The following is a 15,833-nucleotide window of genomic DNA, read 5'->3' as shown; positions in this document are numbered from 1 at the left end:
GTTGTTTTGAATGAAACCATGTGGAACAATCATAATATAGTATAATGACGAATCACCACTTCCCTAAATAAAAAGATTGTGTAAAAAAATGAAACATTTCTTTAAAAAAAAACTATTTAGTGTGTGTGAAGCAAAATGTTGTTAAATATGTGATGACAATTTCAAATCCTGTTTAAATAAAATACTTACTGTTGTAACACGTTACAGATTATCTCTTACCATGCTTAGCTTATGCGGTCTGCGGATTGGTGAGTCTACTTTCAGCATGTTCAGGAAGAGCAAATTGACAAAAGAAAACGCTGAAATTTTGTTTAATTAAAAGACTTAAATTTACAAATACACAAAACTTTATTTTGAATTTAATTATGAAACAGTTTTCTAAAAAAAAAAAACCAAACAAATATTTATAATAAAATAAAGTATTTCCAAAAAGGTCATTTTTCGGGCATTAGCGCAACCTACCAATGTAAACACAGATGATTGCTAAATCGGTCTGCTTTAGAAAACTTTCCAAAGTGTGCATTCGAAAGTTAAGCACTGACAACATGTCTATCAAGTTTTCAGCAAACATTACTATGATGTTCTCCGAGTTGCCAACCTTGGCAGAACGATATGGTGCTGCAAAAGCAGCAGGATTTAAGTACGTGGAGAGTGCCTTTCCCTACTTCGAGCCTTTGGAATCTCTTCGGGATGCGAAAGAAAAAGCGGGCGTAGAGCAGATTGTAATCAATACCTGGCCAGGTAAAAAACAACTCTTTAAAAATTAAATAAATGGAAAACCTCGATGCAAATGACAGAAATTTAGATGTTTTCTATTATTATATTTTTAATAACAATAATAATCCTGCTCATTAGCATAGGATCACAGGGTAAAACAGTTAATTGGAGATCCCTTATCTATACATTTTATGTATAGGATATAGTGATTGCCATACAACATTGATGTCACTCAGTCAGACTGGTTTGAACACCGGCGCAAAATAGCTCAATTGGTAGAGCACCTCCGCATGACTAGAGATTTGGGGGGCATGGGTTTGAATCCTGATCATTATTTATCCTATTTTGTTATATTTGGTGCTGTGACTAACCTTTGGAACTGACAAGTTAACTTCTGCCAAGAGAAAGAGCCTTGGGTGATTTTGAGGGCTGTGGTTTATAAAGGAGGGAGGAATGTGACGGTCCGGCTGGTTTGAATACCAGGGTCAGATAGCTCAGTTGGTAGAGCACCTGACTAGAGATTCAGGGGCAATTGTTTAAATTGAAATCTGATCTGTCATTATTTCTCCCATCTCAACCCCTGGAACTGACGGTTTAACTCTTGCTTGGGGGAAGAACCTTGGAATGTATCTTCAAGGCTGAAGATCATTTAAAACCCCTGTCACACCAGAGTTGCATCCTTAAGGTGATCCTGCTCAGTGCTGTGTCCATGAAAAAATTCAGAATGCCGAGGTGCACGCAGTAGAGTCTCCTACAGCAGGGAAACATCGAGTGGCATTTTCATTTGTTGCGGTAGGGTCACTATGCACAAAGTACATGCCGTGGCTATGCATTCAGATAAATACCCAGTAGAAACATGGTATGGTCACTGTGGCATCCCAGTAACGTCTCCAGCAGCACCACTATATAGCTCTGTTGCTGTGTTAAGGTAACACACATTATCGCAGTATAGACAAAGTTGAAGTCAGCGCATAGAGCATGCATTGAATGTGAGGTTAAAACTCTTAGCACATTTCAGGCACTATGCAAGAGCGCAGGCAATCGCCAAGCAGAACTCCAAAGGAATGCAATTACCCGCAGCGGAAGCTCCATAGAAACGTTTCAGTTGCTATCAGGCTGCCATGACAATTTTTCCTTATAAAAATTTTATGAAAAAATTGTAAACGTTTTCTAAATTTCCCTGCGATTTCACAGCGATTCCAGAAATTTTTCAACAGGGTGTTAACTCTGTGGGAACACAACTTGGTGTGAGAGGGCCTTAAGGGGGGAAAAATATGACCATCAGACCGGTTCAAATACCTGGGTTAGATAGCCCATTTGGTAGAACAACTAACTAGAGATTCAGGGGCCCAGGTTCAAATCCTAGTCTGGTCCGTCAATATTTCTCCCAGCTTGTTTCAATCTGTAATGTGAAATCAAGAAACAGTTATATGAAATATTTCTAGAGTATCAGTGTAATATATATAACCATTATATTTCTTTTAATTTATTGATATAGGAGATTTGAGTAAAGGAGATATTGGATTAGCTGCTCTTCCTGACAGGCAGCAAGAATTTGAAAGCAAACTAGATTTAGCCATTAAAACAGCAAAAGCCTTGAATTGTAAAAGGTAAATAAATGCTTCTTTTTCATGCAGCTAGATATAACCTGTGCATGTACAGGTTGTTATAGTTATATTTAGTAAAAAGAATTTGAAAAAGGGGAGATAATTAAAGTATGTGTATTGCCACAACCATGCCTATTCTACTACCCATAAGTGCTTCTATGTTTGCCGTGTAATATGATAGATATTTGATTTATGTTGTTTATTCTTAGCAGACTGATTATAAATTTGATATTTGATTCTATTGTTAAAGTTTTGGGAGGGAGCTATGTAATATGATAAAAATTAAGATTTTGGATCACAAATCATAGCAGTACATTTAATTATTTATGTTATGTTTTATATTTTATTTTGTAAACTGCTATTAAATATAATTTGACAGGATGTACATAGAACTTTGTGAATGTATTTATAAAAGATCCAATTGTCACCACTGTCAATCAAACCATATTCTATACAATGAATCGTACAACTAGAAATCAACAAAATTAAGAATATTACAATAAATAGTGATTGAATCCATTGCAGAATTCATGTAATGGCGGGCATGAAGCCAGATAACTGTAATGAGGCCGAAATGGAGAACACCTATATCAAGAATGTAACAATGGCCGCCAAGAAATTCCAACCAGTACGTGCTCACATCTCGATCTCTCCGTAACATCACTATTACATCTACATGTTTATTATAGGCATTATCATATTTTTTGTAAATTTTTGGAAGGTTTTGATGTTATTTTTATGCTTATGAACATTTCCTGATTCCTTTGACAGGAGGGAATAACCTGTTTGATAGAGCCCCTCAACAGTAGGATTACAGCCCCTCGCTACTTCCTAACTGATGTGAACAAAGGTAATGTTATGTAATAGCAGAGGATATTGATTACAAACTCGAACCCAGGATCGATCCTTCAGTTATAAAACAAATGCTCTACTGACTGAGCTAAAGGGTTAACCCACGTACTACATGTAGCTAGTGCTTTTCATTTGAGATTTCTCTCACTTAGAAATCTCACACAAGAGTTTCTTAACTACTCCACGTGGGTTATTTTATTGGGGGCCAATATAATTGAAGAGGAGAATGACCACAACTAGGCTCAATTTCGGGACCCTTCAGTTTAAAAACCAACGCTCTACCAACTGACCTAAAGAGTTAGTGTACACCACTAGCTAGTGGTAGTAGGAGCGTGGCATTATGGAGCCTATTATATACCTAATACACACTATTACAGTTACAGTACACATACGTTCTATAGGAATTATAGATAAATATGGTGTCATCTTGTCAATGATCATTCAAGCAGCCTTCTGGAGCAGTTGAATTAAGGATCTAATATAAATTGATAAGATTGATAAAGGTTTAAGGTTTGTGAATTTATTTGTGTGTACCTGTAAAACCTGAACAACAATTTAACAAACTATTACATTACATTACACTAATCAACAGACAAGACTTTGTGTTTTCCTACTTTTAAAACTATTGACTTACCGTAATTTTTTTGCAGCTGTTGAAATAATAAAGAAAATCAATCTACCAAATTTGAAATTACAATTTGTAAGTATTATCGATACTACTGATTAATATTTCTAGTAGTAAGGCTTGGAATACAGTTCTGTGAATTAAAGAACTACAATGGCTATATTTATCTGATTCTCCTATGTTTCAGGATTTTTTCCATATACAGATAATGGAAGGGAACTTAACTAAAACTCTGGAAAAATTCCTCCCATATGTAGGTAAGATTTATATATGAAGCCATTACAAGGAATGCAAACACGGATGCTTCCAATGCAGTGTACATTAACATGCACCAGTTATTCCATTGCTGACCACTTTAAGTCGAAGTTGATGATCTTACAAGTATGGTGTCTGGGTAGGAACATTGCAGAATGCAGATAATACATTCAAATCAATTCCAAACACAACTCACATTAACACTAACACAACTGTTGTGTAACAGCAACACAGAAAGTTGTGTGAAGTTGCTTTAGCAAGAGAGCATTTTGTGCAAAGTTGTGAAAGCACCACAGTGTGCTGTGCGAAATTGTGTTAGTGCAACTGCATGTTGTTGAAAATTGTGCTTGCGCAACAGTATGTTTTGTGACAGCCTGGCTGCATTTGCTGCATGGTGGTATAGCACTCTGGTGGTCAACACACTGTTGAGCTTTTGCTGATGGCCCTATCTGGACACTAAAACCAAGTGGAACTGTGCAAACTTCGGTTGTGGCTTATGACGTCTGCTTATCTCAGAGGACAATACATGTACAACTATCTGTATCAGTATCTATGGATTACCGTAATTGATGTGCAGTAATACAGTATACTGGTCAGACCCAACCTAACAGAAAGTAAACCCCAACTAAACCCTGGGTTTACTTTCTGGGTTTACTCTGGGTTTACTAGAGTAGACTCAAGAGTGAACACAAAGTAAACCCAGAGTGGACACAGAGAGTATACCCGTTCAGAAATATACCCATGAAAGCAGATGCTAACTGTGTATTCGGTATATACAAGGGGCAGGAAATGCAGGCAGTAAGATGGTAAGATAAAACACGGGTCTGCTTCACACTTCAGTGCGTACTGTTGACCTCAAAAGCAATTTCCAAGTACAGTCAAACTTCGTTATCTTGAACTAGATGGGACTGTTTAAAAACGTTGAGATATCCGAGTATTCGAGATATCGAGGATAAAATACTTAAAAAAATAAGTGGTTGGGACTTACAAATTACTTCGACATACCCATAGTATTCAAGATATCAGTGTTTGAGATATCAAAGTTCTACTGTAAACCCAAAGTAAACCCCAAGAAAACCCAGGGTTAGTTGGGGTTTACTCTGCTGCTAGGTTGGGTCTGATCGGTACTGTATATAAGTTTGAGTCTAGTATTGTTGATTACTACCAGTAATATACAAATCAAGTGAAATATTTCACTATTTGTCTTTTCATATATTCCAATTGTTGTTCTGGAAGCTGATTAGCTGACAAAAAATCAGCTGATACAGCCCAGAATATCTCCATGATGTACCTGTATCTGTACTGTACATGAATTATCTGCTTAACTTTATCTATATTTCTTCTGTATGAAGTATCAATATCAACTTTTACATACGCCAGGTCACATACAGATAGCGCAGGTGCCTGACCGAGGGGAGCCAGACAGACAGGGGGAGATCAACTTCCCCTATGTGTTTGACTTGCTACGCAAGCTTAATTACGACGGATTTGTCGGATTGGAATACAAACCTAGGGGTGAGTGTATCATCAGTGTAAATTATTTTTCATGCATCTACATACACATTAAACTGTAAAGTGGATAACCCAGTTAAAAAAGGTTTATGCTTTGGTCTGCATAAGCAATTTTCTGTATGTATTCTTATTTCCTTTTTAATATGACAAACTTCTCTAGTCTTTTTATGATAAAATGAAGTGGTCATATTTTGCACCCATATAAAGTGCATAATCAGCTTTAAAACGGCCTCTTTTTATAAAATCATATCAAGATACTGTACATCTCTACATAACCTGTCAATATTACATGTATTGTACCAATTAATCTAAAGGACCTGCTGAATATTTCAATAACAGCGAAACTAACACTTAATTTACTGAAAAAAGTTAACAATGGTTTACATAGTACCTTGCTGTAAAAAAAAAATCCCATTCCTTTAAATTAATTCATCACTAATACACTGTATTCAAATAAGTGTTCCATATATGTATTCTTTCAATAAATAGGAAATGTTAAAATTTCTGTGATGTTTTTCAGGAAATACATTGGATGGATTGAAGTGGATCAAAGAATATGGACTAGAAGTTTAACAGAAGGAAAACTAGAGTTTTATTAAATATAATTTGAAAAGTAATGGTTGTACAACAGATACATGTACAAATGTAGCACTGATGAACAAATTGATATTAAACATAAATTCATTCTTTTGTGTAATAAACGTCTCATATATATTCCAGTATATCAATGTTTTTTTTTAATGAAATTTTCATACCATACGTATTGCACTCCATTTTTACAAAAAAGAGCTAAGCATTGTTTCGCAGTTGATAAAATAGGCATTATGAATTTAAACTACATGTATAGTTACAAGCCATAAATTCTCCAATACATGTAAACTTAACAAAATGGGATATTTCTTCAAAAACATGGCAAACAAAAACAAAACACTATAAGCAATTTTTAATCCATTTATTAATTATAATCAACTGAGAGACATTACATGTTACAATATAGCTGGTAATGTCAAAGCTTCTCTGCTCTCAAAACTACAGCAACTGAGTGTTGGGTAAAGTCAAAAGCTGTACAATTCTGCACAAACAACCCCAAAAAGACATAGTCTGCATGCATATATGCATATAAAATAACTGAAGATTTTTAGTATGGTTTACAATAATTTAGAGCCAGTACAACTAAAAAGCATTTCTTTCAATCTAACATTGCTAGTTCAGTACTTGGCAAGTTTAAACACATTCTTTTATTGCATTGAACTTTGATTTTTGTGTACAAGCTAGTCTTTTACCTGTACCAAAATCAGCTTAAAATTGTGCATAACCGTAATCAGATACAACTTAAAATTCTTTGAATAGAAAATCTAGGTATCTTAGTCACAGATGTAGCCTTTATTATCTTATGAAGAAGGCAAGTATCTAGACCTTTACCAACAGAAAATTAGGTGACATGCTAAGTTACAAACAGCTTTGCTGGATCTTAAAATGTTGTAAGATTATGAAACAGGTAAAGAATAATCTATGATTTAAAGGGAAAATACAACACAAGATGAGAGCTGAAGCTGACAAAATCTGGAGTGAATCAAAGTATTGTAAATGCTGATTCACTAACCAACAGGTCTAAATCGGTGTTCAGAGAACTATAACATAAGAAACATAATGGCTCATACATTAACAGTTTAAAGAAAGAAACATTTTCTATAAACAAAATTATGGTTTTACATTCCCAAATTTCTTCAGTCAAATTTTAAGCAAATCAACTTTGCTGATCATCCTCTGTTTGAGATAAAAGAAAATTTGCAGCTAAATCTTCATTCCTTTCACAGGCAAAATAGGCTTGTATGCACATTCCCTCTGAAAATCCTAAAGCTTTAAGCTGAAAAGAAAAACATAGAGATTATGTTTATATACCAGTAAACCTATAAACAGAAGAAGTATTGTATTATCTTTATTGCAATTAGCTTTCAGCCAAATGCATATGCCAATGTAATTATACATTATCAATAAATGTACTATATATTAACAAAGGTAGATATCTATTATCTATAAAATACACATGTATATAAATGTAATAAGCATTGCAGGCACACAATGTTGCACACTTACCCTCTCTATGGCCTCTTTCTCTGAAGGTGTAACTTGTATAATACCACTCCCTGGAGGTGCCCCAGCAGAAGGTAACCCCCCACCCTGGGCCTGATCCGATACATCCCCTCCCTCTGCAGGTTCGTTCAACATCTGTATGAAGCGTTCTTGATTCTGACTTATCATCTAATAGGAAAGAAGAAACGCTCATTCTTTGATATGATAAAATCAAGGAGGAAAACAGGGCTTTATTGTACATGTACACAAGGAACATTGTCTCTGTATCTTTTTTCCTGCTATTTTAGTCAACGTATAGCTCACAACCTATCAATAAAGCAAATACCGTAAAGTCTTCTGTATAATACGCATTTTTTTTTTAAAGCCAAATTTTGAAATTTGATTTGAGGGGTGTGTGTAATACAAACATGTATGAACAAAATTTTACTCAATCTTTTTAGAGCACTTTTCTGAATATAAAGGAAGCATCACTGCCTATATCATGTCTTATGCAAGTTGTATGAGTGTACAGTGTACACTTAACATCAAATTAACTTATTATTAATTTTAAGCAATTTAACTTATTCATGAAATAACTACTGTAAATTATAAACTTCATATAAATGAATGATCAACTATCTACATTCAACTAGTCGTTGTAAGGTATGTACACAAATATAAGTTATACAAAGTGCACATTCATAGAAGTTTAATAACATTCAAACTGCTAAGAACAGGCATTGAGGATTTTCACTAGCCATTAGTAATTACCTGTAATAAAGGAGGATTAGACTGGCCTATCTGTCGGAGGAGTTCTGGTAAGAAATTGGGGTTGTCTTGTATCAATTGTCTCATTCTCTGAAATTGTGGCTGACTTCTTAAAAACGACAAAGGGTCCTCTCCTACAAAATAATGGTCCAAATATAGAAACTGAGCAAGTTACAGGTCAACTTATTGAATAGATACTGACACATACCATGAACTTATTCATTTCTATGTACAATGAATGTACCAGTATTTAAACATGAACAATTTCCAATGTTTGTATATTTCTATGGTTTTTGATTTAATACTATTTAAAATTTTCAGAGGAATAGTTATTTTTCCTACAAATAGTAAAGAGACCATGATTGTCGGGTTCAGGTAATAGTAGGATCAAATATCATCAAAATTTTGATACATGTATCATAAAACTATATATTCACAATTGGTATTTTTAAAGAATTTCCTTGCTCAAAAAGTAAACAAGAACGTAATGTGCATCAAAACTTCCACAAGGATTTTCCCTCTTTAGCTTTACTGCAATTTCTACTTGTAACATAGGGGGAGGAGAGATTTCTTTAATACCAACCTCCTGTCTGTCCTGCCGCGGGCATTGATAAGGACCCACCCCCTGTGGCGGGGGGATTGGAGGCTGGGGAGGTCTGTTGAGTGGTCTGTTCCGGGGCTACAGGGGCTCCTGTAGGTGGTTCCGGTTCTGGTGTGTCAGGGATTCCCTGAATCAAATGTCAAGGTTTCAATACAATATTTATTTTCTGAGATGTACAGAGTTTTTCTTCTAGATATAATACTTGTGCCGCAGATGCATCCCCAAAAAGACAGACAAAACAAAATATTCTTAAGAACTTGTTTACAAATGCATTTTTATATCCCCCTCCTTATAATCATTCATAGATTTTTTCAATCGGAAAGCCTAGTTTCATATGCATACGGAAACAATTCATTAGATGATCTATGTTCAAAGCACTGTGACATCATCAGTAAATGTTTATGGTACTATCAATCATTCAAAGTTTTATCCTAATGATACAACAACAATGTAGAAGAAGAAAAAGGAAAATACACATAACATATCATTCACCGACCTGGAACAGATACTCGACGGCTCTGTTTGGATTGTTAAAGCTGGCTCTCAGTGCTCGAATCACCTGGTCTCGCTCGAACCCCATGGACATGATCTCCATCACCATGTTCTCGTACTCCTGGCCGGTGACCAGCATGCTCTCGGCAGACACCTGGCCCGAGGCCTCTGAGCCCGAGGTCTCTGTGGTAGCTGTGGAGGTACTGGTGGTGGAGGCAGGGGGAGCCTCCGTTTTTGTCTCACTATGGATGGAAAGTTAGAACATTTGTATACATGCATCAACTAGGATCCAAGACATTTATCACAGGGGATGAATTCTAATACAGTATAAAGGATCTGAGAAACTACATGTAAAACATTTTATAACATGTATTTTCATAAATTATGACAGTGTAAAAAACAAATTCAATTATTCTTATAATAAGCAATCACTTTAATGTACACATGTATTATATGTAGATGAATTTATAACAAATCTGCCATACTTCATTTATGAAATATTTAATACATGTACTTCCACAAAAAAAGATGTTAGGGTGTAAAAAGGCCATTACAGGCTTTTGTTTATAGTTTCACATGTGATATATTGATTGTATACACTATATTGATATCAAATAACATCACGATAGACGCATCCCATTCAAACCATGTTTTACAGCAAGATGTCACTAAAATGAAAGATTATCCTCCCCAATCAGCTTATGTTTTTATCTAGTTACAATTATGTAGCCCTCTCCCGATTTTTTTTTTGAGTAAACATCAGATATAAAAAGTCGGAGAGGGCTACATTTATCATGCATCAAATTTTATTCCCCTTTAAAAAGATAAATGAAAAATATATCAAAGACGAAGACAATCTACAAATCAATTCCTCGTCTCTTGAGAAATTGAGGGCTAGGATCATTCTGAGTTGATTAAATCAATTTTGGTTTAAATTATTTTTTTATAAGTTCAATTTTCCTTTGAAATGGGAACCAATGTCACTAAATAAGCTGTTATAATCTTATATTAAAGTAATTTATAAATATATAGGTAGTAATTTTATGACAAATGTACATCTTAAAGTAATAAAATGGTAACAGAAGAAGCAGTGTACACATAGCTTCAAAATTGATACAAAGACGACATGTAAAGAGAAATTCACTGAACTCAAGAATTCCAAATCCAAGCACAGAATCTAGTACTGAGCAATGCAGTGCATCAAAGATTTAGAAATACCATACTGCCATCTGACATTAACTTATAAACTGACAGAATTTAGAGAGCTGGTAATACCTTCATGATTTTCCAGTGCACAGTTACCGTAATTGTCAATTCTAGTACAGTTATTGCCGAGATCAAAGAGATGCCGTGGACATTATTCTCCAATATACAACGAACGTTATCAGTAAATTATCAGATCAGAAATACCTATTTGTCTTGCACTGATCATGAAAGTACAACTTCAAACCGTTAAAAGTTTTAAAACCATGTCAATTTCACATGTTAGTTCCAGTCAAAACAATGTGTAATGCCTCAAATTTTTATTTTTAAGAGATCAATGCGGCTGTTCCTAGGACCTCCCTAGCACATTTTCACAGCATGTTTTTACATAAAATATATAACGTGTAGTAGTAATAATCGTATTAAATTGCCCTTAAAATATTAGGAATGTGATTCAAAGATATTTTATAAATAAGTGAAGAGTATTAAAATCCTAAGAAAAATTCTGTTGTCTGCATGCGATTCCTTTGATTGATACACACGTAAACATTACTAACAAATCCGTTGGGGTTACACGGAACAGCCATCAAAATGACCTAGATCGTCTCTCTATAGGAGAAACACTGGGCTGTTAGTAGAATAGAAATAAAGTTTTTGTTTTCGTGAATGTTGCAGGATAACCTCCTCGGTCTCGAAATGTTGTTTGAAATATAAAAGCCTCGGCTTTTATATTTCAAAACAACATTTCGAGACCGAGGAGGTTATTCTGCAACATTCATGAAAACTCGTACTTTATTTCTTAAACATATAGCAAACATGCAACATGATGACACATGACCTCTGTACCACAAACTTAATATATGATTTAAGAGGAGGACTTGAAAATTCACCTTTGTGTAGTTTCCATTTTCTCCTCCTTCTTCTCCTCGGCTGGTTTAGGGGCCTCCGTTGCAGCAGGGGCTGGGGCCGGGGTGGCTACAGGAGGGGCGGGGCTCGGCTCAGCAGGTTTGGCTGCTGCTGGTTTGGGCTGGAATAGAGCAGTAGTCTTTTTGTAATCTGATACATTCTTTTTCATGTTCATGTTACAATGTAGGGCATGCAAGATCATCAATGAGGGATATTTTACCATACAGAAATTCTCAAAGAAATGCATCTATATGTAGTTGTGAGAAACCTTTGGGTATAAAGACCAAAGTAAGCAATCTATCTTCTTGTCAGAGAGAGAGAGAAAAAGAGAGAGAGAGAGACAGATGAAGAGAGACTAAAAATGTTTTCAATGCTCTTTTGTTGAAATCCCATCAAGAGTCAAAACAGTGTATCCCTGATTTTACATGTATGTTTATAACAAACAATGACTTTTCTTTCCAAAATTCCATCACAAGCTGTAACACTTTTAAGTATGATAACATCGATATTTGGATATAAGCAAGGAAGTACATTTATATACATGTACATTATAAAGTTTCCCATATTCATCTGCAGGGTTACACATTTCCTCATTTCTCTGTACTTTGTAATGATTGTTCAGTTATGGATAACGTGCAATCTCTTGATCTAACAGTCAAGTTAAATCCAGTTCACATACACGTAGTAAAACAAACTAAACATCAGCAAAATTCTACAACAATAACTCACCTTTGTCACCATTACTACTACAAAGTTTTTCTCTTCAATTTTGTATTCGCCTATTTTCTTTTCATCATCGAGAATCTTTCCTGAAAATGAACAAAACCAATTAGTAGATGTTAAATTAAAATAAAAGAGTATTCTAATTAAGAATCAAGGATCAGAAAAATGATACACGTAATCCAGCTTCACCTGCATAGATCAACTTCTGTCCTCCAGCAGGAAAATGTTCTTTTCCCTTTTCATTTTCTATTTTTTCTTTCAAACTTTTGACCTGTAAAGATGTTGATGTCATATTCTCAATACAATAAATGGACACATTTTAAATTGTTGACATTGACATTGTATGGGCTATCATGTCATTATAGCAAACATTCCTGTTTTACTGGAATTCTTTAGGACAGATTTTGGGTTGAGCTCCCTCTAAGCACACAAAGGAGTCTGCTAATTATTTAACAAATCTCTGCAGTAGAACATTAACATTCCCACAAATACTGGTTCCTATGAATAAGTGTATTCATGGGAAAATCCCTGGATAAATTGAGGGGAGCTAGCTGTCAAATTAAAAATTGTAGATATCTTTTAACCTTACTGATAGTCTTGCTGGTACATGTATTTCAAGCATAAATCGTCAAAAAAGTAAGGGTGGACAAAAATTTTGCTGCAAAAGACCTTTTGCTCAGAAACATTTTTGCTTTGTCAAATTTTGATGATTTTAAGCAAAAATACACATATCCCAGTGCCTTCAAAGTTACAAATGAAAAGGAAGAAATCCAGGATTTCTTCAGTAAAATCTCATCTCTTTTTACCTGGAGAAATTTACAAGATTGAAAAGATTTTTTCAGCAATTTATAATGTGAAAGTCCGACATCTTTATCGATTTATAATGTAAAAATCTGACAACTTCATCATTCAGAAATCACTCGCACAATTTTCCCAGTAATTATCCAGGTACTCTAATGTCTGTTACACAAAATCTCCTTGGCCTTTTAATTTTTAACTGTGTATTAAATCCTTGTAAGCTAGATACGGAGTTTCAAGAGAAATCTAGAGAATTTTTCATACTATTAAATTGAATATCATTTAAACCCTGACATATTTATAAATATCAAACAATAAGCAAAATGTGCTGTGAGGGACAGAGTACATCTTTGCTAGCCAAGGGTTCTCAGTCCACTTCACTCCCCAAAAACCCTTGGCAGATCTCATTACGAAAACTCGGTGATACAGTGGCACTACCTAGCGAGCATATTGAGTTGCACCCCTTGTATATTTAAATTACCTTTTAATCGATGAAACAACAGGTAATATACAAGCTAGGGCATAAATACAACTTGAAAACATGTCGACTAGCAAGAATCAGGACATAATTAACGGTGCTGTTAAATAGGAATGAAGATATAACCTAGAGAAAACAAGAAATGTTTTATTGATAGTGTTTGTAGGGACCTTTACATACCAAGAGTGAAAAAGTCGCTAATATATATAAATGCATTCAAGCCATAAAACCAGGTATCGTTGTCGTAATTGTTATGGAATTGTTATGGAATTAAATAAAATACATCTCATTGAACCAGAGACAAAAATAACATTTTAAAAGCAATATCCATAAGCAGGGATGTATATAATGATGGGATAGGCAACTTTTTCATTCACCATGTTATATCCCATACTATGATCACACGAGCCTTGACAAGTTTGTATTGTGTTCAATCTCATGCAGTAAAATACATCGTTTTTTTAAAAAATTTACTCAAGCACTTGAAAAGCACCGAATGTTTTACCAAAGATCAGTGTGTGTTTCTTTTAGAGTTTAATTTATAAGCCCTTGTTTACAACACTGCAATTGGATCAGCTACTCGCAGCTGTAGCCAATCATTAAATGAAGCTTGTGACCGAGTTTTCGTAACGAGACCTGTCAAGGGTTCATGGGGAGCGGAGTGGACCAAAAACCCTTGGTTAGATGGACAGAGTATAGAGTAAATAACAGTACCGATATTTCAAACAGATTTTAAGAAAAAAATTATTTAAAAATTGACATTTCATAATTATATCAATTAGTCCAAAATATCTGACATTTTCCTGGCATTTTTAAAGATTTTGATATTTTACTTGCCAGGAAAATGCCATTACTAAACTGCTTCCTCCAACTTGAGGCGGCATTCTTCGCTCAATTTCAAATATTTGTTAGTCAAATCAAATGTTAAACTCACAAGAATTACTTCAAAAATGGCGATATTATTACTCACTGATATTGCTAATTGTGGGTTTTTACATCCCATAAACAGGCTGTTGAACACATTTTTATCAAACTGTCAAGATTTGTTTTGATTCAATTGAATTTTTGCATTTTTTAAATCTTGCGAGAATTGGGCGCTGCAACATATTTGTTTATCAGTGTGATTATCAAAATATGGAGTAGAATTTTATTGTAAGTGATATATTGGCAAGTGTTAATTTATATTTATTAAAATTAAGCTAAGAATACTGACACCAGTTGGAGGCTGTGAATTAATTTCCAGTTTTCATAATGGTGTTGGTTCTGGCATTTGAATGGCAAGTAAAATATCAAATTTATTCAAAAGCCAGTAAAATGTCAGATATTATGGACTAAATATCAATTATCAACACAAAAATGCCCCGAAAGAAACCACAGTTCTTAGTATAATAGATATTTCTAAGTGGAATTTCTGCAATTTACAAGTCTTGGAGAACCTTGGCAGTAGGGTAGTAATTTCAAATCCAAAATATTATTAAAATGGAAAAATCTAAGCTTACAGTAGTACATATCACACAAACATGTGACAATCATACAACAAAGATGTAGTGGGAGTTTCTTGTTGCTTATGGAGGGGAAATTTTTGGATTCATCTTTATATTTTTACTTATTGAAATATCATGATGTAAAATGCAAATGAAACTGATGAAATTAAGACAAAGGAAGTTTGTAAATAATAAATGGCTCCACACACGTATGTATAAATAAATATAATGTTCGACATCAATATTCTTATTGAACATATTGTTCATTAAATACACAACTCGCATAAACCAATCAATTCACTATTCAACAACCTATTTCTTTATCAAATCACCAATAAACATTGTTCCCGACAAATAATCAAATCCAGGATAGTCGCTGCACGTGTTTTAAATTAACATACCAAGTCTTCTGGGTCAATTTCAATTTTGAAGGTCTGTTGTTGTAAAGTTTTCAGCGTGACGAACATTTTTAAGTCCTATGTAAGAATATTGTCTAATAAAATCACGCTAAACGCCAGTGCGTCACCCAACTTTCAAATTGCCAACTTCACGATCCGCCATGAATGAATATCCGCAGTGAATCATTTAGTGTAACTGCATTTAATTTATTTTATAATATCATATGAATTAAATCAACATGAATTATTTTCTGAATTATTTAGAAAATAACGACTGAATCAAATGTTGAAATAAAAATGATAGTTTACAACACGTTACAAACTGTAGGTCCGCATCGATT

The 15,833-nt window shown here is 34.4% G+C and overlaps 2 protein-coding genes across 2 annotated transcripts; one reads left to right on the top strand and one right to left on the bottom strand.

Annotated features, from left to right (window-relative positions):
- The first annotated feature begins 433 nt into the window (after positions 1-433).
- On the top strand, positions 434-6,288 carry LOC128165635 (putative hydroxypyruvate isomerase). The gene is made up of 8 exons (XM_052830360.1): positions 434-741; positions 2,216-2,327; positions 2,850-2,952; positions 3,096-3,174; positions 3,827-3,876; positions 3,989-4,058; positions 5,437-5,571; positions 6,089-6,288. Exons 1-8 carry the CDS (start codon positions 477-479, stop codon positions 6,139-6,141), a joined length of 867 nt encoding a protein of 288 aa, XP_052686320.1. The 5' UTR covers positions 434-476; the 3' UTR covers positions 6,142-6,288.
- A 217-nt stretch (positions 6,289-6,505) lies between these two features.
- Positions 6,506-15,671, bottom strand: LOC128165634 (UV excision repair protein RAD23 homolog B-like). Its single transcript, XM_052830359.1, has 9 exons — positions 15,496-15,671; positions 12,524-12,605; positions 12,341-12,420; positions 11,596-11,732; positions 9,507-9,744; positions 8,993-9,137; positions 8,413-8,543; positions 7,666-7,830; positions 6,506-7,435 (listed from the first exon to the last, which is right to left on the bottom strand). The coding sequence occupies exons 1-9, from the start codon at positions 15,559-15,561 to the stop codon at positions 7,316-7,318; spliced, it is 1,164 nt and encodes a 387-aa protein (XP_052686319.1). The 5' UTR covers positions 15,562-15,671; the 3' UTR covers positions 6,506-7,315.
- Positions 15,672-15,833: the final 162 nt, after the last annotated feature.

The sequence above is a fragment of the Crassostrea angulata genome, chromosome 10 (genome assembly GCF_025612915.1).
Source record: "Crassostrea angulata isolate pt1a10 chromosome 10, ASM2561291v2, whole genome shotgun sequence".
In the NCBI taxonomy this organism is placed as follows: Eukaryota; Metazoa; Mollusca; class Bivalvia; order Ostreida; family Ostreidae; genus Magallana; species Magallana angulata.
This window is presented reverse-complemented; position numbering and strand designations above follow the sequence as displayed.